General features: G+C 36.4%; 1 protein-coding gene across 4 annotated transcripts in view; it reads left to right on the forward strand.

Moving 5' to 3' along the window:
• The window catches only part of Gpc6 (glypican 6), a 1,046,794-nt gene that overhangs the window by 683,511 nt on the left and 335,450 nt on the right, over positions 1–27,833 (forward strand). For all 4 annotated transcript variants that reach the window (XM_005317045.5, XM_040281651.2, XM_078016208.1 and 1 more), the window contains exon 4: positions 22,716–22,881. In XM_005317045.5, the coding sequence (XP_005317102.1) occupies positions 22,716–22,881 (166 nt within the window). The remainder of the gene's footprint in view (positions 1–22,715; positions 22,882–27,833) is intronic.

The raw sequence follows: 27,833 nt of genomic DNA on the forward strand, positions 1-27,833 counted from the left end.
TGAAACAAAAGGTGGGAGACAATTTAAGCCCTGGGGTGAACTATTGGAAAAGCGCAGGAGGAAGTTAGGGGCAGGGTAGTCAATATTCTCAAGCCATCTGTGTTTGCTAACTGAAGTCAAACCTGTCAAAGTTGGTCTCTTTGAGGTGATGGGGGCTCCATCTTCCTTGATTACTTTTCAAAAAGATGATTTCCAGGTCCCAGAGAAAACCCAAAAGGATGCCAGGGGGAGATTTACATCTCAAAGGAGCTGCCTCAGTCTGTTTTGTGTTGGTATAACAGAAAACCCGATGCTGGGTAACATGTAAAGAAAAGAGGTCAACTTGGCTTATCATTCTGATGGCTTGAAAATCCAATCAGCATAACGCCGGCATCTGGCAAGGACCTGATGGCTGCATCACATCATAGAGACATGAAAGGGGAAGAGGGCATGTGCAAAACACAGACCAGGTGGGAGGTGCCAAGATGTAATAGCCCACTTTCATGGTAACCTTTCTGAGGGTGGTACCCCAAGCCCAACCATCTCCCTTCAAGGCCCCACCACCTGAATACCCTTGAGCATTAAGGGAATTAAGCCTTAACATGAGTTTGATCAGGGACAAACCACATTTAAACCATAGTAGAAGAAGAGAAACAGCTTACAGTTATAGTTTTCTAAACTGAATACTCTAATAGAAGTGTGGGTCTAAATTAGCAAGAAATCCTTCTAAAATTTAGTCAAGAGAAGGCAACAGTAAAGCATCTTGATCCATGCCCTCTTGTGAAACTTGGTCTGCTCAGTTCTCCAGAATTGTCTTAGCAGAGAGGAGGGAGTCAAAGCTTGTTAACAAAGGGATGTTAAGGATTTCTCTATGCCTACCAATCATGCAGATGGCAAAAAGAACATAAAACACAAACACATTGGCAGAAGTTATTAGTTAGATGATCTCCATATTGATCTAGATGTCTCTTCATTTATTCCAGGAATTCACCTACCTTTTCTTTGCCAGAACATTTTTCTATTACAAATGAATTAGCAATACATTAGTGAGGAGCACAGTGACAGCATAAATGTTTAAGAACGTTGAATTCTGCTGATGGGTCTTATGTTCCAAATTTCCATGTAAATGAAGAAAGGGGGAAATATCCTCAATGTCTTAAAATATGTAAAGACAGCACGTCTTGAAATTTTTAGCCGAACACATTTGTCTGTAATTAGTGGGAACCTTGAATGGGTCACATGCATCTCAAAGGCACTTCGTGGAGTTTGATTCTAAGTTATCTCAATTGAGGCTGAAAATATTCCACTGAAGCCTGAAGATGGGAAAAGGCCAATTTAAGGTGCTTTAATTTCTCCTGCACAGCTTTGCAAAGCACTAATGAAAAATCATTTTCAATGGACATTTTGGAAGGATCCTGTTATTGTTTCGGATTCAGACAGTTAAACGAAATCAACAGTAATACAGTTGTCTTGAAGGAGGTAAAAATTGACCAAAGAAAAGTAAATAATTCAGATCTTGCTGTGAATGAAACTAGTCTGAAGCTGCAGTAATGAAGCCACATGCTCCTTTTCCAGTGTTAGCAGTCATGGTCAATAACAGGCCATGGCTAGGAAAGTGGTGTGTGCTTTCTCCAATGTTGGCAACTTCAGTCAATAAAGTATAATTGCAACCTGCCAAGAAGGTACTGTGTCAAAGGTGTATTTAAGCAGAAACTTAGATACTGAGCTGTTTGTGCAAAAATTGAGCACATAGTCTAATTATAAGTTTAAGAACTTTGGAAAGTTTGAACACAGTAAATCTGCCGTGTGAATGACTTATGCATCTGGAACATGACAACTGCCATCGATAGAGCTCAGAGTAGAGGAAGAGGTGTCAATATCACAAAGAGGAGCATCACACTTAGGCAGTCATTAGACAGGACCAGGGTGCAAAACGATTAAAAAACAGTTTCAACTTATTTCCTGAAGAGATGCACAAGTGAAAATTAAGACTGTTTTGTAAATCAATAATCAGGAATTTTGTTATTTAATAACTGTTAAGCATTTAATCCACCATCATCTAGTCTACTATTTAACTCCAACTTTTTCAACCCTCAAGGAAAGATGATGTGATATTGCAAGGAGATACGGGCATGATGTATAGGCTACCTCGATGTGGATGGGTAGGTGGTGGGTGGGGTAAAAGTGAAGATGGTTCTAATGATGATAGACATTTTCGTAATCATGATCATCCCATGTTGAGGCTCTAAACTGAGGGCCTGACTGTGTGCTCTTTTCTGGCAGTCTCACTTTTGAGGCTGAAAATAGTGTTGCATCTGCCTTTCTGAGCTCTGCCACATTCTGAGGACCAGGAGATTTCCCTTGATAGGTATTTCATTCAATGAATACATTTTGCTGCAATAGCACACAATCAAGGATACAGACTGATGAATGGACGAGTTTGTGGCAAAGAATAAATAAAGTAATGCCCAGGATCACTCTCTTCTTTGTAACTTAGCATTTCATTGGCAAAATTGCATTCATCATTCTAGCACTTCCATAGAGAAATCTCGATTTCCCTCCGTGTCATTTTTCTGATAGATTGCGTCCTGGTCTATAGTGAATGCTGCTTTAGAGAGGAAATTTTTATTTATAACAAAAATCAATTGGACATGTTTTAGTATAAAGCCAAAAACCTATTTGTGCTTTTTTTTTTTAAAAAAAATATTATGTCAAAATTTGCTTCAGATAATTAAAGGGATGGCCACATGGGACTCTAGATGGGTAGATCAATGACAAATTTAACTGGATGATACCTAACAAGATCTGCTGGCTGTGGTGGGCACAGCCAGGGACCAATCCATTTCAATCCCTCCACACCATCTCCCTCTCTGAAACTGGCTAGATTGGCACGTTGGCAAACAGCACTTGTATCTTATTGGATCATATACGTGAAATTTCAATTAAACATAATTCTTCTTTTTTCAGATTAAAGAACACAAGCCCTAATGATGATCAAATGACTGTGCTTTTAATGACCTTTTAAATCATTTATTGTATTTCTTCTTACTGGACTTATTGAGAAAGATCTAAAGTCAAGTTTTGAATGAAATCTCTTTATGCATAGTTTGACTTCTTACTCTGCCACAATGTAAAATGCCCATCAAAGGATCAAAGTCACGCTTAAGTTTTGATGTAATGCATAGTGACCTGTAGCCCTTTAAGTCTGAATAGATATTAGAAATGCATGAACTAACGAGTAACTCCTGCAGCCCAATTAGAAGGTAACATGGAATCAGGATTTAAGAAGGCATGAGAAAAGACTTTGGAATTTTGAGAATATGAAATTCATTTTTATTAAGATGGATCTATATACCTAGTATTCTTCATCTCCTTTTTAGAGAACGGTGTAGAATGATGTCCCAGTTTCCTTGCATTTTAATATGTCAGCGTCAGCACCACCCTTTATGAATACCATTTCAGGCTCCCATCAGTAATCCTTTGCAGGAGTTTCGCAGTGATCCACATGAAATAGCAGCCTCTTTGAAATCTAGGCTTCTCCAGTCTTTTTGACTGATTGTCTGGACTACTTGCTTGTTCAGGTCTTTGTCCACTTTTAAAAGCACAGTACAGAGTCACTCTATGCTGTGCCTTCGCAAGATTGGAATCACAGGTGTACTCGTGTGTGGAGGGAAACTATATCAGGTCACATGCTCTCTTTCCTTAGCTGTGCAGCTAACTGTTCAGTCACATGACAGAAACAAGTCACTTCAGTTCCCAGGACTAGAGGACCCCATCACAGTTTCCCTTACCTCTGTACTTCCTACACAAAGTTGGCTTTTCAAGTGTTTGTCACAATATGCAGCTACCAAAATGAGCCCCAGAAGATTAAACTTGTTTATTATTTTAATTCCCATCCCATCTATCGGGCTTATCTGTGCCTGCCTCTTCTGCTGTCATTTTCTCATGGAAAACTGAACATCCTCTCAACAAGTCATTTTCCGAGGGCATGCTTTCTTTCTAAGTGTCTAAATTAGATCAGTCGTTTTTTTTTTTTTTTCAACAATCTCCAATACTCCCAGCCTAAAAAAAACAGACTTGTGCTGAGAACTTCTATTTAGAAATGCAAACGATATCGAAACTCCTCCTTTCCTAAGGGTAAAAAGACATTAACCACCCACTTGCTTATTGGCTCTAGTTAATAGCTACAGTAAGTGAACATGACAAATAGCAACAAATTTCACTGTTTTAACATTTTTACATAGAGAAAGCTGGTGTGTAAAGCCAGAGTCCCCATCAAACTAACCATGTCAGACTCATACTTCTCAGAAGCAAAATAGTTTCTTTGAGCATATTATGATGGGGCTCACTTTTAAGTAAGTGAAAACACCTAACTCCTTATTTAGTCTTCCCTCTTTACTGGCTGCACAACTTTGGACCAGGTATTGGGCCCTTTTCCCTCATTTGCCAGGGATGAAATGGGCAACTCTAAGAAGAGTTATCAGATATTCATTGAAATGTCTCTATAATGAGCCAGAAAACCCTAAATCCCAATCAGCTCCTCTCGAATTCTCCAGATCAGCCTTAGCGTTTGACACGAGGCACCACCCTAGTCCTTTGGCTTCCTTTATTCTTAAACTGCACATTTTAATACAGCCCAAAACATGTGGTCATTGCCCGCAGCACTTCATTCTGTGTCCCTGTGTCCCCTGCCGTCTCTTCTTCCTTCAAAAACAACAACAACAACAACAACAACAACAACAAAAAACATTCTAGGGGCTGGAGTTGTACCTTAGGTGTGGAGCGCTTGCTTAGCATGTGTGAGGCACTGGGTTCGATTCCTAGCACCACATATAAATAAATAAATATCCAACAACTAAAAATATAAACAACTAAAAAAATATATTTTAAGAAATAATTATAATATGTTGGGTCCTTGTCATCCTTTTATCCCTTCAGGTCTTAGAAGATTTCTTTTTTGTAATTACTAAGACAATTTCCATTGCTACATTAAACCTTAATGACCTGTGAGCAGGCTTAGGTCTTATGTCTGAAGAGCTGGATCTCTCCTGCACATTAAAAGCACTAATTCCCTTTTCATTTTGATAAATGATGGCAATAACATATGTAATTATTTTCTTTATGTTTAAAGGAGTATTTATTTTTTGTATATATTCATCTAACTTGACATTTTAAAAATTCAATTTTGATAATATTGACTTAAACTCTCTTAAAAGAGAAGAAAAAATTACCAACAATACCACCCCACTAAACAACACAGCTATTTAGATTTTTCTCAACTCACTTTAAGTCTTTGTCCATCCCAAAATAATTTTTTTACTTCAAATAGTACTTCCCATTTTTTGTTTATGTCCTCCCTAAAATAACTTTTGAAAATTTAATTTTGCTCAAGAACCTTTGGTAAGTTGTTATCTAAAGTGTTTATTGTAAGTTTAGTTGCAATAATATGTTTTATACAATATTATGAATACTGATAGATAAAATAAATCATTACATTACTCTTTTATGTATGTTCAATAAAACAAAAATAAATATTTTAGCAATATGTAATTATCATCCATTTAAGAAGGCATAAACAAATTTTTCTTTCACAGTTGTTTTTCTTTCTCCTGAACATGTATTTCTGTCTTAATTTCCCTACAGAAATCTGTGCTAATATAGTACATGCTTATACCTTGAAAAGCTTAATAACCACACTATCATTTCTGCAAACCAAAGCATGTATATAAAGTAGGAACATACATTTTTTTAATGACCACAACTCTAACCTCCAAGCGCTAACCTTTTCTTGGGGATTGAGCTATCATTGCAATTATTACAAATACTAAATGGACTAAAATCAAGTAAATATATTCTTTCATAATTAAAGTTCAAAAATAAGGTCATTTTGCAAGTTCTTTCCTTAAGGAAATGATAGTATTTACCCCAAAATTAGTTTGCAAGTCTTTGGATGACAACTACTTATGGACAGAGTAGTTCTGTATCAGTTCTGTTCCTTTCTATGTTTACTGAATATGTGCTGAGAAACATTATTCAAATAAATGGTTAGCTTGGCACAAAAGAGTTGTTATTATAGGAAAGTCACTCAATTATTTGAATGTCTTCCAAGCTGTCAGCCAAATATAACATAATAGCTATCTTCAAAACTTATTTTTAATAATCTAACAGCTGACGGTTTGATTCCATTCTTTTTTTAATTTTGTGGGTAGTAAAGAAATTAAAATCTATCTGCTTTACAGAAGATCCTAGGCATTAACATAATTTGCTTCTTTATGGGGATAATAATATTTTGAATTTTTCATAGCATCCCACCCCAATTTCTGGTTCTCAGGTATGTACCTTCTGACATGGTGCCTCACTCAGGATGGTGAGAAGGATATATTTTCCTCTGACTTTTGACAGTGAAATAGATGGCTCTGGCTGTAAGCTCAGCCTTTGATCAGTTTAGGAAAAAAATCATAGAGAAGTTGAAGATGTGGAGATGGTTCCACTTAAAACTATGTCTGCTCATGCAGCCACAAGCAGGCCTCCTGCATCCTACTCACAGGAACTGTATGTCTTCATCTAGCAACTGGTGGTAGCCTGAGATCTGCCATCTGTGGGCAGAGAATGGACATGGGAGTCCATTCTCTCATGTTCAGAGTCATGCATGTCGCCTGAAGGGCCATGGAGAAGAAAGTACCCTTTTCGAAATGGATGGCATTAGAGCAGATTATGCTAAATGAAGCTAGCCAATCCCTAAAAAACAAATGCCAAATGTCTTTTTTGATATAAGGAGAGTAACTAAGAACAGAGTAGGGAAGAAGAGCATGAGAAGAAGATTAACATTAAACAGGGGTGAGAGATGGGAGGGAAAGGGAGAGAGAAGGGAAATTGCATGGAAATGGAAGGAGACCCTCAGGGTTATACAAAATTACATACAAGAGGAAGTGAGGAGAAAGGGAAAAAAAAATACAAGGGGGAGAAATGAATTACAGTAGAGGGGGTAAAGAGAGAAGAGGGGAGGGGAGGGGAGGGGAGTGGGGATAGTAGAGGATAGGAAAGGCAGCAGAATACAACAGACACTAGTATGGCAACATGTATATCAATGGATGTGTAACTGATGTGATTCTGCAATCTGTATTCGGGGTAAAAATGGGAGTTCATAACCCACTTGAATCAAAGTGTGAAGTATGATATATCAAGAACTATATAATGTTTTGAACAACCAACAATAAAAATTAAAAAAAAAAAAGAAAGTACCCTTTTCCCAGTACAGGTCTACATGATGTTCATGCTAAGGATCATTACCTGTTAACACACCTATTTCTGACCAAAGGCAAAGGAGTTCAATTGGCATTGCTATTGGATTGCTATTACATATTTTGATAGAAATTTTCAGAAGAAATAAAGCTCTATAGAGTTCTCTCAATTCATTTTCCCTTTAGCACAGTAAACAGCATTTGAATCATTTAAAATATCTTCAAAGCCTGCAAAAACAAACCAAAATTGAAGGACAAATAATCTGTGTGCATTATAAAAGAAAATGTGTTGTCTGTAAGGCAAACATTTTAGACTAACACAGCTCTCCTGATGTAATCTTGCTGGGGGAGGGGGGAGTTTAAAAAGAGAATGCCAGTGAAAAAACTTGGAAAGAAAACCTTAACACTTCCTTCAAGAAGGACTTGAAAAGATTAATTTAATTGTTCTTTCTTAGTCCAGTTATTACATTTGATATTTTTCTATTTTACCCAGAGATTAGCATCAAAAGCCCCAGGATAAGGAAAATACTGACCAAAATATATAGTAAAACTCAGTTGTTGTCTGTATTTAAGATTGTTTTTTCTCTGAACAAACTAGGATCCCTCTGTAATAGAATTAAGTCTTGTAAGTTTTAGAAGTTTAAATCAGTGTCCTGAAAGGCATATTTTATAATATGAGGCACATTTAACTACCAAATGACGATCCATATGTAGTCAAGGGGACAACTCTTCTGTGTTAGCACTTCCATGACAATATGTAATAAGCTAATTGTGCCATTAGGATTTTATACCATGTAAACTATGCAATAATCCTGTTTAAGCACAACAAACTCCTTGGGAACATTTTAAATTATATTTTAGTAATCTGTAGAAACTAGCACAATGTGGAAAATGTTTATAGAACTCAATAAAATTATGCTTAATATTTCATTTGAGCTTTGACCTAAAACTTAAGCAGTAGTTTCATAGAATTATTTTTAAATATAGGAATTAATGATGGATGATGTTCCTGAAATTGGCAGTGTGAATTGAAATAACATAAGTCTAATAGGATTTTTCATAGGAAAATGGGACCAGGGGAGATATATTCCTAACAAGGGCTCGGTGGCTACAACAGAGATGGATAAGAGCATCATATCTTTAATACCTACACATGATATTAAAGTTTTCTAAAATGTTTATGAATCAATTAATAATCTGTCACATGAAATTATATTTGTTGATATAATAGGCAATAAGCAATCTCAGTTAACTTTTTTATAGCCCCTTCCTTTTTTACTTATAGTGGTCTTAACATGTGCATCAGGGCCATTTAATTCAGAGGACCTCCTTGGGGACAAATTGCGGTAATGTTGGAGAGACATCAAGAAAATCTAATCACTTTTCCTTACATAGAATCATTTTTAAAGTAATTACTACAAGGTAATATTACTTTTTTCTATAACTTACAAATGAAATTGTTCAGCCTTCAAAGTAAATCCCTTATGATAAGTGGAGAATTATACAAGTGACTCTGCATTATTTGGAGGAACAATCTTTTATAGCACCTGGATGCAGGAAAATGAGAAGCATTCTTGGTATTACCCTTTCACAAATTCTCCCTGTAATTCCTTTTATAAAATCTTGCATAATAATCCTCCACAGGCTCTTGTCAGGTTGTCCTTAGAAGATGTTTAATTAAGATAAAACTAACAGTAATGTTAAATTGGTGAAGACTCCAAGGATGATAGTTTCTCCATGGTCTTGATATTCCATCTTGAGGTCTGTTCCCATTTTTTTTCACAATACCTTTATTTTATCTTATTTATTTTTATATGGTGCTGAGGATTGAACTCAGTGCCTCACATCTGCCAGGCAGGTGCACTACCACTGAGCTGCAACCCCAGCCCCTGTTCCCATTCTTCTGGAGTTTTAGCAGTGAGAATTTCTTATGGTGCATTTCCCCCTGGACTATTACTAACGAAATGGGGCTCTTCACTATCTCTGTGTTTCTCAACCATCACAAAAAGAATTAACAGATAGATAGTGGTGAATAGACAGTACTAACAAAAATTTCCTATCCATTTATTGTCCATCAGAGATCATCAAAGCACCATAATGTGGTGTTTGTCAATGTTCCTTGTATACCAGGCACATTTAGTATTATCCACCTGTTATCATGTGAGTCACTTTTACTAAGCATCTGAAGTTGTTCCTGAGTGACTTTTTTATGTTCTTGAAAACACACCCCCTTATTTAAAATCAGATTGTATATACATAGACAGATATATTACAAGTTTGTTAATATTACTGTGCTGAGGCTGAAAATTCATAGCATTTGCAAAGTGGATTCTCAATTCAGTGACTCATATTTAATATCACTGCTAAAAAGTTTCTTCTAAATGAAGTAATATTTAAGCTATAATTTCTGACTAAGGAAGACATTTATTCCCGATGAGACACTTAGGGATCTGGTTTCATATTCTCTGCTCACGTTTTGAAAATTTACAATTGGGTAAGGTTCTGAATGTCAAGCAGACTGCCCAAATAAAAAGCAATTTCACCAAGACCTCATTATGGTACAGTAAGGTAAAATTAAAATGATGTTGTGTTCTATTGGGTAAACACATTAGAAGTCCTCTGAAATATGTATTTAACTCCCAGAAAAAGCTATTTCATTCTAATGGATGAATAATATTCATCCATGTGTATGTGTGTGTGTGTGTGTGTGTGTGTGTGTGTGTGTGTGCGTATAATTTATTTAAGTGCTATTTGGAACTATTCCAGTTTATTGAGTGAATAATAACATACATTTACTGACTTCTATGGCAGTTTTATTTATGTTCTTAGGAATACAACCAAATATAGCAATTGGATGGAGGTAACATTGAATTTGTGACAAAATCTGACAGATATTAACATAGGATTGGCAAGAATTGACATAGAACTTATTTCCCACATCTTGGATTTGTTTTGAAGTGTTCTACAACATTGATGTCACTTAAACTTGGCTTTGGAAATCCTGCAATTATGGTTATTAGTTATGTAAATGATGTCCGTTCCTTTTCTCCCAGATCCAGAAAGTTCAGTCATCATTTCATGACTTGCAAATGCTTCATCAACCTTGTGCTTTTTAGGGGTGGTTTCTGGTTAATAAGTAAATTAATTTTTTTAAAATAGACCGAATTTTTATCACAGTGGCACTAAAAACATTTGTCATCCATGTAGAGAACATTTTTCCTTCTGGCTCTGATTTACAATTCATAATTGTTTCCTGTCTTATCCTTGTTCACTCTCAATGATACAAGATGAAGAGAAGATAGTCTTGGAGCATGCATATTTTAATCAGTATTCAAACTAAATAGAAGGCCCAAAGCTTTATCGTGTGTATGCATGGAAATTCATCTCTTCCAAACCATTAGCAACCACTGAAATAATGGGTGACTTCTTGTGAGAGACAATATTAATTATCATTCAGGTCATGCACATCCAATAGTTTTTGATATCATATAACTCATGATTAATATTAAGGGCTTTTTTTTTTTTTTTGCAAAACTACATATCTAAACACAGCCTTTAGTTAGTGACAAAGAATTGTGTAGCTATCCCTGAAATCCCCTTTTGTTGTTGTTGTTCTGAGCAGAGAACCTGGCCTTGTCCATGGGAAGCACGTGCTCTAGCATTGAACTGCACCCCCAGGCCTGCTTCCCATACTGCTTAGAAATATGGGAGTAGGAATTCATTTGTTAAAGGTTCATCTCTCTCTTTCAAATGGCTTTCTTGAGATATACTTTACCAACCATCAATCTTAAAGTGAAGATGTCAAGAGCTTTGAGCATATTTACAGAGTGGACAACCACCAGTGCTTCCATAATCTAATTTTAGAGCATGTTCATGGCAGGAAAGGTAAACTTTGTGCCCATCAGCAGGCACTCTCCAGCCCCACCCCTGCTCCCACTCCTCCTTCACTCCAGCCCCTGGCAACCACCACCAATTTTCTGTCACTGTGCATCTGCCTGTTCTGGATATTATGAACAGAGTAATCTGTGATCTTCTGTGACAGGCTTCCACCAACTCAGTATGATGCTTTCAAAGTTCTTCCTTGATGCAGCATAAATCAGAATTTTATTCCTTTGAATTATACAGATATACCACATTGTGTCAATCCATTAATCAGTTAATGGACAATTTGGGCTGTTTCCAGTTTGGAATTATTAGCAATGATTTTATAAGTATTTATGTACAAGTTTTATTGTGGTATATGCCTTCATTTCTTTGGGCATATAATAAGGAGTAAATGGCTGAACCGTGTGGTTGTTCTAGGTTTAACTTTTTAAAGAACCCAGTTACTACACCCTTCTCCATTCCATTAGCAATATTTTCGGGTTCTAATTTCTCTATATCTGTACCAACACTTGTTATTATCTGTCTTTTATTTTAGCCATTGTAGTGATATAAAGAAGTATCTCATTTTAATTTGCATTTCCCTACTAACTAATTATATTGAGCATCTTTTCATGAGTCTGTTAGCCTTTTACATATCATATGTGGAAAAATGTCTATTCATGTCCTTTGTTGGATTTTTATTGAGTTGTTTATCTTTTCTGTGTTGAGTTGTAGGAGTTTATATATGTATAGGGTTCATATATACACATGCATATATATTTTTTGATACTAGACCTTTATCAGATATATGATTTGTAAATATTTTCTCCTATCTGTAGGTTGTTCTTCTACTTCCTTTATAATGTCCTTTGAACTACTCACACAAAAGAATAGTTATCTAGTTTTTTAATAGTATCATCTAAAAATCCATTGCCAAACCCAAGATCATGAAGATTCACCCCATATTTCTTGAAACATTTTTTCACTCTTGTTCTCACATTTAAATCATGGCTCCATTTTGAGTTATTTTTGTATGTGTCATGAAGAATGACAAAAATGACCAAAAAAAGACCATCTCCATTCTTTCTCATGTGGAATCCCGTTGTCCCAATACAATTTGTTGACAAGACTGTTCTTTTCCTCCAATTAATGGTCTTTACACTTTGTTGAAAATCAATTGAACTTAAAGGTATGGATTCACTGATCTATATGTCTGTCCTTTTGCCAGGACCATTGTGGTGGTGTATAAAAAACATAGGACATGAGATCTACTCTAAAAACTTTTTAGTATAATATCATTAACTATATGCACATTGTTTTAGAGCGCATCTCTAGAATATTTTTATTCTACACAACTAAATTTCTATATCCATTGAATAGCAACCTCCCATTTTCCCACCCCCAAACCCCCTAAAACCACCATTCTACTCCATGCTATGAGTTAGTCTTCTTTAGATATTCCACATTGTATTCTTCCAACAAGCTTATTTCACTGAGCATAATGTCTTCAAGTTAATCCATATTACAGCTTATTATAGGATTTCCTTCTTTCTGAGGCTAAAATAATATTCCATTTATACATTTACTAGTCATCCATCCATGGAAGTTAAGTTGTTCTTACCTCTTAGCCTTTGCAAATAAGACTGTGGTGAATATAGGAAGGTAAATATCTCTTTGAGAAACTGTTTTAAATTCTTTTGCATATGTACCCAAGAGTGGCATTACAGGATAATGCCAGCAGTTTGACCACTTTAGTTTTAAAGTGAGTTTTGAAATCAGTAAGTATGTGTTCTCCATTTTTTTTCTACTTTTTCAAGTTTGTTTTGACTATTTGGGCCCCTTATAATTCCGTGTGAATTTAAAGATCACTTTTTCCCATTTTTTCAAGGAAAAATTGTTAGAATTTTGGTAGAGATTGTAATTAATCTATAAATTTATTCTTTTGAGTAATATTAATACAATATCAAATCTTCTAATCCATGAACATGAAACATCTTTCCATTTATTTGAGTCTTTTATAATTCCTTTCAACAAAGTTTTATAATTTTAAGAGTAAAAGTGTGTTAAATTATTGGTTAAATTATCCCTATGCATAGGTATTTATTATTTTGGATGCCAAGGAAATGGGTTTTTTAATTTCCTTCTCAGATTGCTCATTGCTGGCATACAAAACACAACAGATTTTATGTGTTGATATGTTACCCTGAAACTTTGCTGGATTCATTCATGAGCTCTTATGGTTTTTGTTTGTTGATAGAGCTGCTTTGGGATTTCATATATATAGGCTCATGTCATCTGAGAATAGAGATAGTTTAATTCTTCTTTTCCAGTGTGGATGCCTGCTATTTTTTTTCTTATTTAATGACTGGCTAGAATTTCAACATAAAGTTGAATAATAGTGGTGAATTAAGAGCTGCTTGTCACATCCTGAACATAGGGAGGAATCTTGCAGTTTTTCAGAGTATGATGTTAGCTGTGGTTTTCATAAGTGGCGCTGATCATGTTTAGAAAGTTCCCTTTTATTCTTTGTTGTTTGGTGTTTCATGATAGTGTATTGGATTTTGTCAAATGTCTTTTCTTCTAGAAAACAAAAAAGTCACCTCCCCCCACCCATAAATTTTTCAGTTAGTCTAGCCACATATTTTTTCCTTTTGTTCTATTAATATAATGTAATATATTCACCAGTTTTTCTTATTTTGAACTACCTTTGCTTTTCTGGAATAAATCACAGTTAGTTATGGAGTGTAATCTTTCTAATATGCTATTAAATTTGCCATGCTAGTATTTTGTTGAGGATTCTTTTAATCTGCATTTGTAAGATGTTTTGGTCCATAGATTGCTTTCCTTATTTGTTCTCTAGCTTTGGTATTAGGTAGTGCTGGCCTCTTAGTCAGAGTGAGGAAATCTTCCCTCATCTTCTGTTTTCAAATAGTTTCAGAAGGATGTTGGACAATTCTTCTTTAATGTTTGGTAAATTTACCAGGGAAGCCATCTGGACTGGAAGTTTGTTTTTGTTTTTTGTTCTTTTTTTTTTTTTTTTGAGGGGGGTGGATTTTTTTTTCTGACTCAATCTCTCTCTTTTTTTTATTAGCTACATATAACATTACAATGATCTTGGAAATTCATACATTTGAATCAATGGGGGTATAATTTCTCATTTTTCTGATGGTACAGATTGCAGAATCACAATCTCTTTATTTGTTACACATCTATTTGTGTTTTTTTTATCACTTCCTGGTTCAGTCTTGTAGGTTGTGTCTCTAAGAATTTGTCCACTTTATCAAGGTTAGAGGTGGGAGGGAAAGGGAGAGAGAAGGGAAATTGCATGGAAATGGAAGGAGACCCTCATTGTTATACAAAATTATATATAAGAGGAAGTGAGGGGAAAGGGGAAAAAAAACAAGGGAGAGAAATGAATTACAGTGGATGGGGTAGAGAGAGAAGATAGGAGGGGAGGGGGGGAGGAGGGATAGTAGAGGATAAGAAAGGCAACAGAATACAACAGACAATAGTATGGCAATATGTAAAAACATGGATGTGTAACCAATGCCATTCTGCAATCTGAATACAGGGTAAAAATGGGAGTTCATAACCCACTTGAATTAAATGTATGAAATATGATATGTCAAGAACTATGTAATGTTTTGAACAACTAATAATAAAAAAAGAAAAATAAATAAAGAAAGAAATAAATCACTATTTAAGACATAAACAAAAAAAACCATAAAAAGTGTTAGTAATAAAAAAAGGTTAACAAAAAAGGTTATCTAATTTGTTGGCTTATGCATAATGTTCCCACAAACTGGGTTGTTTACAGCAACAGAAGTTAATGAACTCCTAGTTCAGATGGCTAGAAGTCAGAGATCAAGGTCAGGAGCAGAAATTGAGGCATTTTCTTGTGGCTGCTAAGAGGGGAGATGGTTCATGCCTCCCTCCCAGCTTTTCTGGCTGGTTGCCAGGACTCCTGGGTGTCCTTGCTTGAGAGGCACCACTCCAGCCTCTGCCTCCATCTCATCTCACCTTCTTTGGTGTCTGTATGTGTCCTCGTCTAAAGACACTAGATTTTGGTCCCTTAATCAAGTATGGTTTTATCTCAACCCTCACTTTATTTATATCTACTAAGATGCTGTTTTCAAACAAGTTCATGTTTGTAGGTTCTGGGTGGGTATGCATTTTGGGAGAAAGCTATTCTACTCCCTGCAGCATGTTGTTTGTAGTATTTTTATACCATTTAATATCACCATGTTTTAAATCTATGTAAGGTTAGCAGGAATGTCTTCACTGGTTTCTTTTTCCTGTTTTTTTTTTTTTGTATTTGTTGTTTTGTTTTGTTTTTATTGTTGTTATTCTACCTAAAGATTTATCAGTTTTGTTAATCTTCTCAAAGAAACACCTGATGGATTCATTGAACTTCTCTGCTGTTTCTTTGCTTTTTAAAATTATTATTATCCATTTACTTCCTTTTACTAGCTTTGGGTTAGCTTTCTTCTCTTTTTTCTTCTTTAAATCAGTTTGTTTTAGTTACACATGATATTAGGGTTCATTTTGACATAATCTTGCAAGCATGGGATACAGTTTGTACCAATTCAGTCCCCAGTACCCATCTATTCTACTGATCTTTCTTCTATCTATTTACAGTTCTTTTTGACTAGAGTCTTGTGGATATACATAAAGATGAGACTCACTGTGGTATATCCACATATGTACATAGCAAAGTTTCATCAGATTAACTCCACTGTTCTTCCTTTTCCCATCCCTCCTCTCCCACCTCAGACCTCTTCCTCTATTCCACTGATCTCTTATTTTCATGGACCCATTCCCTGTCCCCACCACTTTATCTATATTTTTCCTCTTCATTTTGATCTAGTGTCTGCGTATTAGAGAAAACATTCAACCTTTGACTTCCTGGTCCAGCTTATTTCACTTACCAGGAAGTCTCCAGTTCCTTCCCTATCTCTTACCCTACACCCTGTTTTCTTTCTTTAGCTCCTTCCTTAAGGTATAACATTAGATCAAAGATTTAAGATTTTTGTTCTCTTTCAATGTAGGCATTTATGGCTATATATTTTGGCATGTTGTATTTTCGTTTTCCCTCTTCTATGTGATTTCTAACTTCCCTGGTGATTTATTCTTCAGCCTACTGTTGTATAAGACCATATGATTTAGTTTTCACATATTTGTGAATTTTATAGATGTCTCCTGTTATCGATTTCTAGCTTTGATTCCACTGTGGTCAGACAAAATACTTTGATTGCAATGTTTTAAATTCCTTAAGATGTGAGCTTTAGCAATGCATCTAAGCTTCAACTTAGCAGTCTCTTCTCTTGAGTAAGTACTCTCCTGGCTGCTGTAAGTTTTTGGTGCATTCCAGAGTTCGGAAAAGTTGATTCTGTCATCTTTTGTGCTAGCTTCATAATTTCTTGAGTGAAGAGGCCACTGTGCTTGGCCCTCCCTGCCTTTCCAATCCTGTGCTGTGCCTCATCTTCCTACACGGCTTCCTTCAGGAACCACCCTGCCAGGCCCTGGGTCCCAGTTTTGTGCCAAGTGTCTTTTCCTGAGTTCCCTTATGCTGCACACCCTACACCCTCATATGTAGAAATTTAAATCCCCACGAACTTACTACAAAGCCTATTTACATGTCACTGATGGCTAAAGAATTATAATTAAAATTACTTAACATGAAAGTTAACTTGAATGCCATTTAATCATACTTGAAGGCTCCAGAAAACCCTTCTGGAGATATCAAGATCGTGATCAGAAATGTCTCATTACTTAATATAACTGTACATCAGAAACTGTGGGAGATGGCATCGGCCCTTACTTGAAATCACATTGAGAATTTATTCTAGGTACATAACTCACTTGCACCGGCTTGTTTATCCTTGGAGAGGTAAAGAGAGATGGGTTTATTTGTTTAAGACATGTGACTCCCGTGCAAGGGAGCCCTTTCTAGGTGTATGTATTGTGTGTACATACGGATTTATGACTTTCCTGTGTTTCCCTGATTTTTAGTAATTTAAGAGACAGTTTTATTTTACCCTGACTAGGAATTGCTAATGTGAGCGCCAGTGCATGAATATTGGTCTAAATATGAGAAGCCTGAAATGAATTTCTATTATAAGGCTAAGGATATGCCATGCTTCAAATCCCATTTATAAAACGTAAGAATCATTTGCTATAACATTTTGACATATCCAACTCGCCAGGTAGATAAGCTTTTGTCCTATCTTTCAATATGGCTTTATTGTGCTCTTTATTGTATGTCTGATCATATTCTAACGTGTCAGGCTCTAACCTTCAAAAACAAACAAACAAACAAATAAACTCATCAGGACAGCCATAAGGTTTCAAAGTAAGAGCTCAGGTATTTTTACATTACTTTATTTACTTTTCAGTTATTTTACAAGGTTATCAATTGTATTATCATTGTCAATTATAATATTAAGTATTAAGTGATCATTTATAAGTGATTGATTATACACAAACAGCAGCAGCACTTAAAATAAGACTAAACCCAAAATGTCAGGAATCTCAGAAATCTACACAGAAATCTTACTCAGTTGACTCAAAAACTTTGGTCCTCTTTCCAAGAGTGGTGTGGGAGCAGAGTGGCCACCCACTGCTTTTTTTCTTCTAATACTGCACATTCTTGGTAAAGGGTCGTGAATGTCAGGTGAGAGCTCAAATAATTACAAAATAAATCATCATACATGTATGATTTTATGCAAGTGTATCTCCCAGTCTACCTTGAATATCTGGGAAGCCACAACTGTGCTTTTCAAACAAAAACAAAAATTTGCAACACCAAGCTAAAAGGATCATTCCAATACTTTATTCTTTAAAAGAGATTGTATTCTTTGTTGTTGCTAAAAGAACAAACTTTTTATAGTAAGAAATTTTTTCCTGATGGTTCATAAAATTTACAAATGTGTGACTGTGTGTGTTTGAGATATTATTAGCTTTTAAAATTTGTGAGTTTTCTTTTCTGTTGGTTTTGCTAAATGTGCAGACTTATTTATATTTCAGACTTTGAAATTTTTGCATATTGTTCAGAGACTTGCTAGTGAATGATTGGTGATCTGATATTAATTGGAACCCATTCAGGTTAGAATGCTGGTAGGCATTATCCAGAGGAAAAAATCACAATAAAATTCAAATAGATGATATACATAAAGGAATGGTTAAAATTTAAAAAGTCAAAATCAGTGATCACTCAAATACTGACAAGGATGTAGAAAAAAAGATGGATCTCTCGCAGATCACTGTTGGAAATGTAAACTAATACAGACACTCTAGAAAATACTTGACAGTTTCTTGTAAAACTATACATTGTACTGATGTTATGAACTATCATTTATACTCTTAGTACTTAGTTCTAAAAAGATAGACTTAGGCTCATGCAAAAACCTGTACATGAATGTTCATAGCAATTTTATGCCCACTAACAAAGTACTAGAAACAACCCAGTTATTTTTCAGTGGGTGAATAGTTTGAAAACTCTGGATAGCCAACAATTGGATACTACTTGGCAATAAAAAAGGATGCACTATTAATGCATGGAAGAACTTGTGCGGACCTTCAGGGCATTATGTTTAGTGAGAAAAAGAAAGCCAAAGTCAAAAGGTTACATACCAGATTATCCCATTTACATAGCATTCTTGAAATGACAAAATCATACAGATGAGAAATAGATTGGTGGCTGCCAGGTGACAGGGACAGATCATGAGGTAGAGATATCATAGTACTCACAGAATGGTTATGTATGTTGGTGGAGGTGACACAAATCTGTACATGGGATAAAACTGCATAGAACTGTGTGTGCACACTCAAAGGTTCACTGTTTTAAAAAAAATGAAAACTGTGGAGATCTATGGATTGGTTAGCAGCAATGTAATAATGTCCATCCCTTCAACTTGATATCATAGTACCGCTGGGTAGGATCTTGCCTTCAAAGGAACATGAAACAAGGGTACCCATGACTTTACTATATCTTTACTATTTCTTCAGCTTCATGTGAGTCTATATTAATTTCAAAATAAAGCACTGGGTTCAATTCTCAGCACCGCATATAAATAAATGAATAAAATAAAGGTCCATCAAAATATTTAAAAATATTTTAAAAAATATTTAAAAATATTTTTAAAAATATTTAAAAATATTTTAAAAAATATTTAAAAATATTTTAAAAAATATTTAAAAATATTTTTAAAAATATTTTAAAATATTTTAAAAAATAAAAAATAAAACAATTTTTTTGAATAGTAGTTGTAATACAATGATAAGACACTATTAAAAATAGAAGCCACCTTTCACATAATTGGCATTTAGAACAGCCTTCTCCTCAGAAGCTGGCTTCTAAAAGTCTTCATTTTGAAGTGATAATCTTTAAATTTTAATTCAGGCCTGCAGTTGTGTAAGCTCAAAAAATGTCTTGTGTGAATATGAAAGCTTCAACTCTGATCCCCTCACTCTGTTTTCTTCTTCAAATGCCCTTTATTTGACCAAGAAGGATGTCATTTCCAAAAGTGCTCAGGGACCCACACTTAACTTCAACAACATTTTTCTCTTAGGTTATTAAGGCTGCTCAATTTTCTCTGTTGGTTGCTACTCTGAGTTGGAGACTCTTCTGAAATGTCAGACTGAGAAAATTGTACTGGTTTCAATATAATTTAAAAAAAAAATAACAAAGCTTTGGAATTAATCCAACCAGTAGCCTTTGATGGCAAAGTTAAAACCCTGCAGTTGAATGCTAAGATGTATAAAGCCATCTTGTGTGTGTGTGTGTGTGTGTGTGTGTGTGTGTGTGTGTGTGTGTCTTTGTGTGTGTCTTTGAATGTTAGTATGGCCAAGAGATTGGGAAACATAATAGGTCAATCACAAAGCACTTAATGATTTGCGAGCTCCTAAGCATAATACCTTATACAATATGCGTGTTGTGCTGAGTGGTAAAGGTTATAATGATGAACAGGACAGGTGAGGCTGCCCCAGAGATCTCCAGTTTGCACCCCCAATATTGACAAGTGTTCCAGGTTTATACTGGGACACTGAGTAAGGAGAAGCAAGGTGACATACAATACAAATTCCAAGAAAATTAGAAACCCAGCAGTCAAAGGAGGAGATGGCCTAGTCAACAGGAGGGAAAGCAGGTAGGTCTCCAGAGATAAGCATATGGAGCAGGCGGGAAATTGCAGGGCTATGAAAAACAAAACTGTAAAATAAAATCTTACAAGGAAAGCTTTTAACTATGCCAAATTAGAAAAACGGGTAAGAATTTGAAAGTCCACACTAATATAGTATACAGCAATACAGAATTTTTCTTCTGAAGTTTTGTTGATTGCTTGGGATGCATGTGGCTCAGAGAAAATTTTTAAACAATTCTGCTCAACTGTGCATAAAAGTTGGCATTCTCAATAAAATAGCCAATCCAGAGAAGATGAAATGATGGCACTAATGTGTCCTCAAAAGAAAAGTCACCAGATTTCTCACTTCTGTTCCATTTTTGGTGTTTTTATGTTGTTGAAATATTAAGTTTTAGAATTAATGAATATGAGGCCATTCGACAAATACCTTTATAAAGAATGCAGTTTTATTCACTTCTTTCACTTTAAGTACTTAATGCACTGACTTGCTTGTGTTGATCATGTTGATTGTCTTTAATTCAAGTCAATAATAAATTAGCAGCCAAAAAATCCAAGAGGATTTACTCTGGAATACATAATAAAAGAAATGACCTTGGCATTAAAAACAAGATATATTGGGCTGGGGTTGTGGTTCAGTGGTAGAGCACTTGCCTAGCACATGTGAGACCCTGGGTTAGATCTTCAGCACCACATAAAAATAAATAAATAAATAAAGATATTGTATCCAATTACAACTAAAAAAATAAATATTTTAAAAAACCAAGATGTATTAATGGATGAATAGAAGGTTTGGATAGATTGTGGAAAAAGTAAATGGAAGAAAGGTACATCGTTCAATTTAAGAGTAGGGATATGGCGCTTACTATAAAAGTCTTTCAACTTTTCTGTGTTTGAAAATTTTCATAAAAATTTCAGAGAAAACTCAAAAAAATAATCTCAAAAGAATGACTGGAAATTTTGGTGTCTAAGTCAATCAATAAAGAAAGCACTTCCTTTCCTAAAATAATGTTCCAAGGATGTTGCCAATGCTCAGTGTAAAATTAAGACACTCTAACAGACTGGGCACCGTGGTACATGCCTATAATCCCAGGGGTTCAGGAGGCTGAGACAAGAGGATCCCAAGTTCAGAGCCAGCCTCAGCAAAAGAGAGGCACTAATCAACTCAGACCCTGTCTTTAAATAAAATTCTAAATAGGGCTGGGGATGTGTCTCAGTGGTCTACTGCCCCCGAGTTCAATCCCCAGTACCCACCCACCCACCCCCATAAAAAAAATGTAACAGAGCCTAAGGCTTACAGTAAACATCTCCAGGTTTCACTTCTACATGAAGAACAGCATGATAGGAAGGAGCTACTGCAATTAATAAAGTGTCCAACTATGTGGAGATATTTCTTCCTGTCCCAACATTACATTGTGTTATGCTTTACGTCTGATTGTCCATTTTATCAGGTAGGTGTCTGTGGACCCAGAGTCTATGTGACAAGCCCACAACTCTGACAGAGGTCCAAATGATGTAGGTTTTGTTCAGCTTTTTCTCAGATCTGGAACACAAGTACAGCAACACACAGTTCCTTGATTAAAACAGCAAAATTATGTAAAACCAACCAAATACATATGACAATAATTCTACATCAAATCATGAAAAAGAGTTTTCTGTGTTGTTTGCTTTTGTTGTTCTACACTGACTTAAACATTCATCGGCCTTGAAGTCAAATTTGAAATTTTAATGGGATTTTTAAAAGTCCTTATTGGTTTAGAATCAATTCATTCAGAAGCATGGTGTTTCTGATTCATGTAAGTAGCAGTTTGTTGTTGTTTGATTAGTAACTCCTCAGAATTACTGTAAGAGTTTCTGCTTACATTCCATACAGTGTCCATTTTCCACAAATTTTTCAGAAATTCCCAGTGGCAAATGCCTGAAGATGATGCGTTAACAGTTCCAATTGCTTCTAAGCAGTCCCGGATCTTAGAAATCCCAGACAGGTTGATATTGATCCTTTCAAAAAAGTTAGGTACAAAGGAAGTGTATCTGCCAACCTCCTTTAGAAAGGGTCAAGTAACCAGTTGGAAACTTTTCTAAAGGTGTCACATTAAACTTTAATAATACCTACATTTTTTACAGGGCTTTTAACTTGGCAAATTGCTTTCACATGCATTTTATAATTCCACATTCTATTGCAGTGGGCAGAGTCTAAGGTTTAGGGCTGCATTGCAGAGGCATTGATATCAAAATGTTGACAGGGACATTTCCAAAAAAAAAAAAAATGATATTACTTTGTTGAGCAGAAGTATTTAATGGGAAGTGACTGGCTTCAAGAGCAAGAATTCAAAAGGGTCATGGTTCTTATCATCTCTTTAGTACTGTGCTCAACTCTTTGAGGTTTATCAGAGACATTTTGCCTGGTTTGGTTAAAAAGGAGAAAATGACTTCCTTTTTCCTCCCCTCATCCTTCTCATTTCCGATTTTCTCTTTCTCTGTGATACACCTGCAGGTCAGCCCCACCCCCGGGTGCATCCGTGCTCTCATGAAGATGCTGTACTGCCCATACTGTCGAGGCCTTCCGGCTGTGAGACCGTGCAACAACTACTGCCTCAATGTCATGAAAGGCTGCCTGGCGAATCAGGCCGATCTGGACACAGAGTGGAATCTGTTTATAGGTAAGAAACATTTAAACAGTCTTGGAAACTGAGATGTGAAAACAGCAAGTGTCTGTGATGCCTGATGGGCAGGTCAGAAAGGATGATGACTTGAGACTAAAGACAGCTCTTAGCAAATTATAAACATTGTCTTCTTTTTCTTTAATCCTGCAAAAGTAAGACTTTTCTGCGTTCTGCATGGTACAGTCCTGTTGGGTATGCATGCGTCAGCTGTGTTCAAGTAGTGAATCGCTCCCATGACCATGAAAGTCATCTTGCTGAATGTCAGCGAGCTCCTGCAAGAAGGGACCCGTTAGAAAAGAATCTTGAAAAAAACCCAATTCACAGTACTCTCTTTTATTTCTGTTCCCTCAATTTAGCCGCTGATCTTAGGAAACAGTTCCTTTCTTAAACTTCTACAGTGAAGATAGTTCAATACTCTGGCTAAAACATGCAAACTTTCTGGGGAAAAGAAAGATTCAAGAACACGGGCCTTGAAAGACCTTCCAGTCTTGAGAAGGCAGGAGGAGAGGAGGTGGAGGTGCAGAGGAAGGGCTGTGAATCATGGCTCTGTTCTCCAGTTGCAGAAATCAGTCAGGAGGTGGCATTGCCCAGAGATATTTCCCAAATAGCTATCCAAGGATAAAAGGACAAATTTTATAGGCAGGCTTCTCCCAGGAAAATACACAGGCCTTGAAAGAGTAAATGTGTTTTCTCCCCCTCTGTCAAATGGCCTTCAAATAAAAGTACTTTCAATTGCATTTACTGCAATTACAGAGAGGTGAAAATAGCAGTGGCATTCATCAGCCTCCAAGGGCCTTCATCCTTGATACAAACCTCTAAACCAGAAGGCACCAGCAGAATCTTCTGACATCTGAGATTTGGTAGGACAGGAAAAAGATCTAAGATGTGTCAGGATCCACAGAAAGCTAAGCTCACTCTGCACAGACTTGCTGAGGCTACAGGCATTCGGCCTTGGCAATGAAACCCACTGGATAGCTCGTTATTTTGCTTAAGAAGGCCAGAGGAAAGGGCTTTAAAGTTGAAGAAAATAGATATTAGTGTGAGTAGATTAAATTGGAAGTCACCCAACTAAATCTCCAAATCATTTCATAGAGAACAGGTGAATTGCTATTCTCTCTCCCTTCTGTGGCGGGACAGAATCTCTATATATGATTTTATTTGAAAAACAATAGCTTTTTTAAAAAAAAGTTAATTGTTGAGTTCTAACTCAAAATAACACGATTCTTTGCTAAGATTCTTGTCCTTCACTAAAATGTTGGAAGAAGTTGTAAATAGAAAATAAGAATAAACTTGACCTCTGATATAAGATTTAGATTAACTTTAGTAAAGACAGGGTACCCAAATAATGAAATAAAAAGAAATCTAATCAAGAAATCTAAAAATATTTGCATATTTTAAGCCAGATTAAAGCTCATAGCATCCTTTGAAGTCTTATACATCATTTAAGCTTTTCAATTGAGATTGCTCTAAATCCTAGCATTGTCTTGGCCAGCCTGAGATTTATTACTGAACGTGAGTAAGTAGATTTTGTTATGTAAAGAAGGTCTTAGTGATGAATGAGAATATTCACCTTTGAACCTGTAAGAAGAGTGACTTCTTAATTGACTTTCTTTCTCTTAATGCTGATTGGCTATTTTAACATAAAGCAAATCCTTATACTTTTAATCAGCTGGGTTACCTACATGCCAACTGGAGGTGAAATTGAATATCTGAAAAACCATTTGACATAAAAATGAAAATGAGAACCTACCATGTGTTGGTTGTACCTTACTGGAAAGTGGAAGTGATACTGGATCCTACGTGAATGTGTTTCAAGTCAGTTCTTTGTCTATTTTTTTTTTATTAGTCCTGGAAGTCTTTGAGAAAATTCTTCCAGTTTTCTTTCTCCTGGTTTTGCCATGGCACTGAGAATAAACCACCAACCTAGATTATAGAGCAGAATATGTTCTTGCTAATACTCATCTGGTTGCAAATGTGTTAGTTCACACATTTATTATATGAATAAGTCAAAAGTGCCAACCTCATTTGCAACACAGATTCCTCCAAGATGGCAGCGTTACAGTGCTCACCAGTATGGCCGCAAAAATCTGTGAGCAAATTGGTAATCCAGCAAAAATTATGTGTAATAGCCTCTCTCTGGTTAGCACCTGCAGCCCATCATTCCCGGAGTCCTGGCATCTTCATCAAAGGCTTCTCTCCTGTTGCTGTCAGTTGTGTGTGCTACATGAACAGCCCAGTTTATACATTTTGTGAATTTTTTTCTTTAATTATCATGTGCTCATCTAAAACATTAACAGTGGCAGACAACCGACTGTCAATAAAAACAAGAGTTATGTCAGAGGCACATCATCATGATTTTTACATTGCCAAGAACTGATTGAAAGTGATTAATAGCTATTTAGAATTCAGTTGGTATCTGGATCATGTCAAAAGAAAGACAGTTCACATGTAAGGGGAAATGTCTCCTTTTAATCTTAGGGGGAAAAAAAAAATCAGGAGTCTCTTCAGGATGCATTTCCCAGTGCTCCTTCAGGAAGTTCAACTCTGAGGCTTGCATAGATTCTTGTTAAGTAACTAGTGCTGGAAGAAGGAAGAACTTTACTTTTTATATAAAAGCTTCTTTTAAAAAAAAAGTTTTCCTTAAATTGCAGGCAACTTTGAAGAATATGCTAGAAGACCCATTTTAAAGTACTTAAAAAGCCTCAGTTCACCTCTGGCAGATGGCTTCTCCTGCTCTCTAGTAGCATGTGGAATTCCCCAGTACAAAGCACAGCCCAACTTCCACTTGCAGATGGGTCAAAATGAATGGGTGGGCTGCAGGTCACCCCAGAGCTGGTCAGGACAGGAAGACATAGGAGAGGAGTTGTACTCTGTTTTCACTATCAGAAACCAGCAGTAGGAGAGAAACCTAATTTGAGGCCTTTGCTTGGGCACTTAACACCAGGTGTTTCTGTATAGTCATGCATGACTTTTCCCACCCTAGCTTCTGAATGTTGCCTACATGCAAAATGGTTTTTCTTGGAAAGTGTTTACATTACATTAAAATTTCCTAGAGGGAAACAGTTTGTGGGCAGAACTCGGTTCAGTCATATCCTGTGGTTATTCTGAGTGTTTGGCATTGAGACCAACGCAGCACAGATAAGAATTGTTCTATTCGACAAGAGGTCCTGCTGCAGATTACACCCAGCTCTTGAACATGAAAGTCAAAGCTGGAATTACATTTATATGGCTATAATAAATCTTGCATGCACTTTAAAATCGAGGATGTGTGGGACAGCCTCCTCCAAACATCTGGTACCTTCTAAGATTTTATAGACTATGGGAACCAGAGGGAGATTTTAAAAAGAGTTTGCTGATGTAGGAAGGCAAAGGTTGGTGAGACAAAAGGCAAGGATTCTATTTCATTTCATACTATTTTTATCAGTGCAATGTTATGGGATGCTTCTTACGGCAAGTACAAATGTGAGACCTTGAAATGATTTTAGACCATCCCACTTAGTCAAACCCTAATAATCTCAGCTTATTAACTCAACTCTAGTAAGCTAGACATGTACATTCTTGTCCTTGGGTAATTTAATATTGTTATACTACTTATAATAGACTGTGATAAAGTGTGGTAGGGAAGTAGAAATTCAGGATGCTAGGAGTCTACTCAACATGGGGGGTCAACATAATCTTAGGCGTTCAGGGAAGCCCTGTCTCAGCACATTATTAGTCAGATTTTTTTTTTTCTTTAACCTCTGTGACTGAAAGACCTGAGAACAACAATTTTAGAGGGGAGAGAGTTTATTGGGTGCTCATGGTTTCAGAGGTCTCCGTTCCTAGATGGCCGACTCCATTGCGCTGGCCCTGAGATGAGGCAGAACATCATGGCAGAGGAGAGCAGCTCATCAGAGACAACACATACAACCTCAAAGGCATGCCCCCAGTGACCTGTCTCCTCCAGGCACACCCTACCTGCCTGCAGTTACCACATAGTTAACCCCTCAGAGGTTTAATCCATTGGTTGGGTCACACTCTCATAATCTGATCATCTCACTTCTGAGCATTCTTGCACTGTCTCACAGGTGAGATTATGGGGGACACTTCACATTCAAATACAGCAGTAATACAGGCTAAAACGGTAAATATGGTTATATCACATTAGCATTGTCAGGCATGAATGAGGTTGAATATCCACAGCGCATCCAGTTATTATAATAGAGCCCAGATCTTCGCACGCTCCTGTGGCAATTTCAGTCATTGTAGCATGATCTGTCAGTGGTTCTTACCATGCTCATTTGTTTTTGTCTTTGACATGTCTGTGATCAAGTCTCACCACTATCACCACCACTGCCACAGACTTGAACTGATAGATTTGGGGAATATCTATTATTTCGTCAAGAAAATGCCATGTTCTCTGGTCTATAGATTCCCTCCAGTGGGGGTGGGGGAGCCAGCCACCAGGGAAATAAGTTTGTCTTCCTTTGGGTCTTAGGCTCTCCAAGACAAACAAATGGTATCAAACTTCTTTCATATTGCCTCATTGTGAAGTTTTGAGATGTGCAAAGTCAGAAAACTCACTTGAGAATAAGAAATAAATCCCAAGGTGGGTACTCTGACTGTCAAGACTGGCAAGAAACCCTGTGGTGTGAACTGTCTGTTCATTCCTTCCCTCATTCATCAACATGTATCGAGAGCCTGCCCTGCACCTTGCTTTGTTTAAGCATACTGATAGAGCAGAGGACAGATAAGGCCACTGTTGATAAGAACAGGACTCCTGGAATAAATGGAAACATCTAGACAGGGAAATGGAAGGGACTGACTGCAGAAAGAGGCTGATCTATTTTACTTTGTAGGTCGACTCTTTTAATGGAAGGATGAGTAATTCAGTAATTTAAAAATCACATATCCCTATTGTTAATGGACTCAGTGAGAGTAGTGATGGCAGAAACAAATCAGATAATGAG

The sequence above is a fragment of the Ictidomys tridecemlineatus genome, chromosome 6 (assembly GCF_052094955.1).
Source record: "Ictidomys tridecemlineatus isolate mIctTri1 chromosome 6, mIctTri1.hap1, whole genome shotgun sequence".
Classification (NCBI taxonomy): Eukaryota; Metazoa; Chordata; class Mammalia; order Rodentia; family Sciuridae; genus Ictidomys; species Ictidomys tridecemlineatus.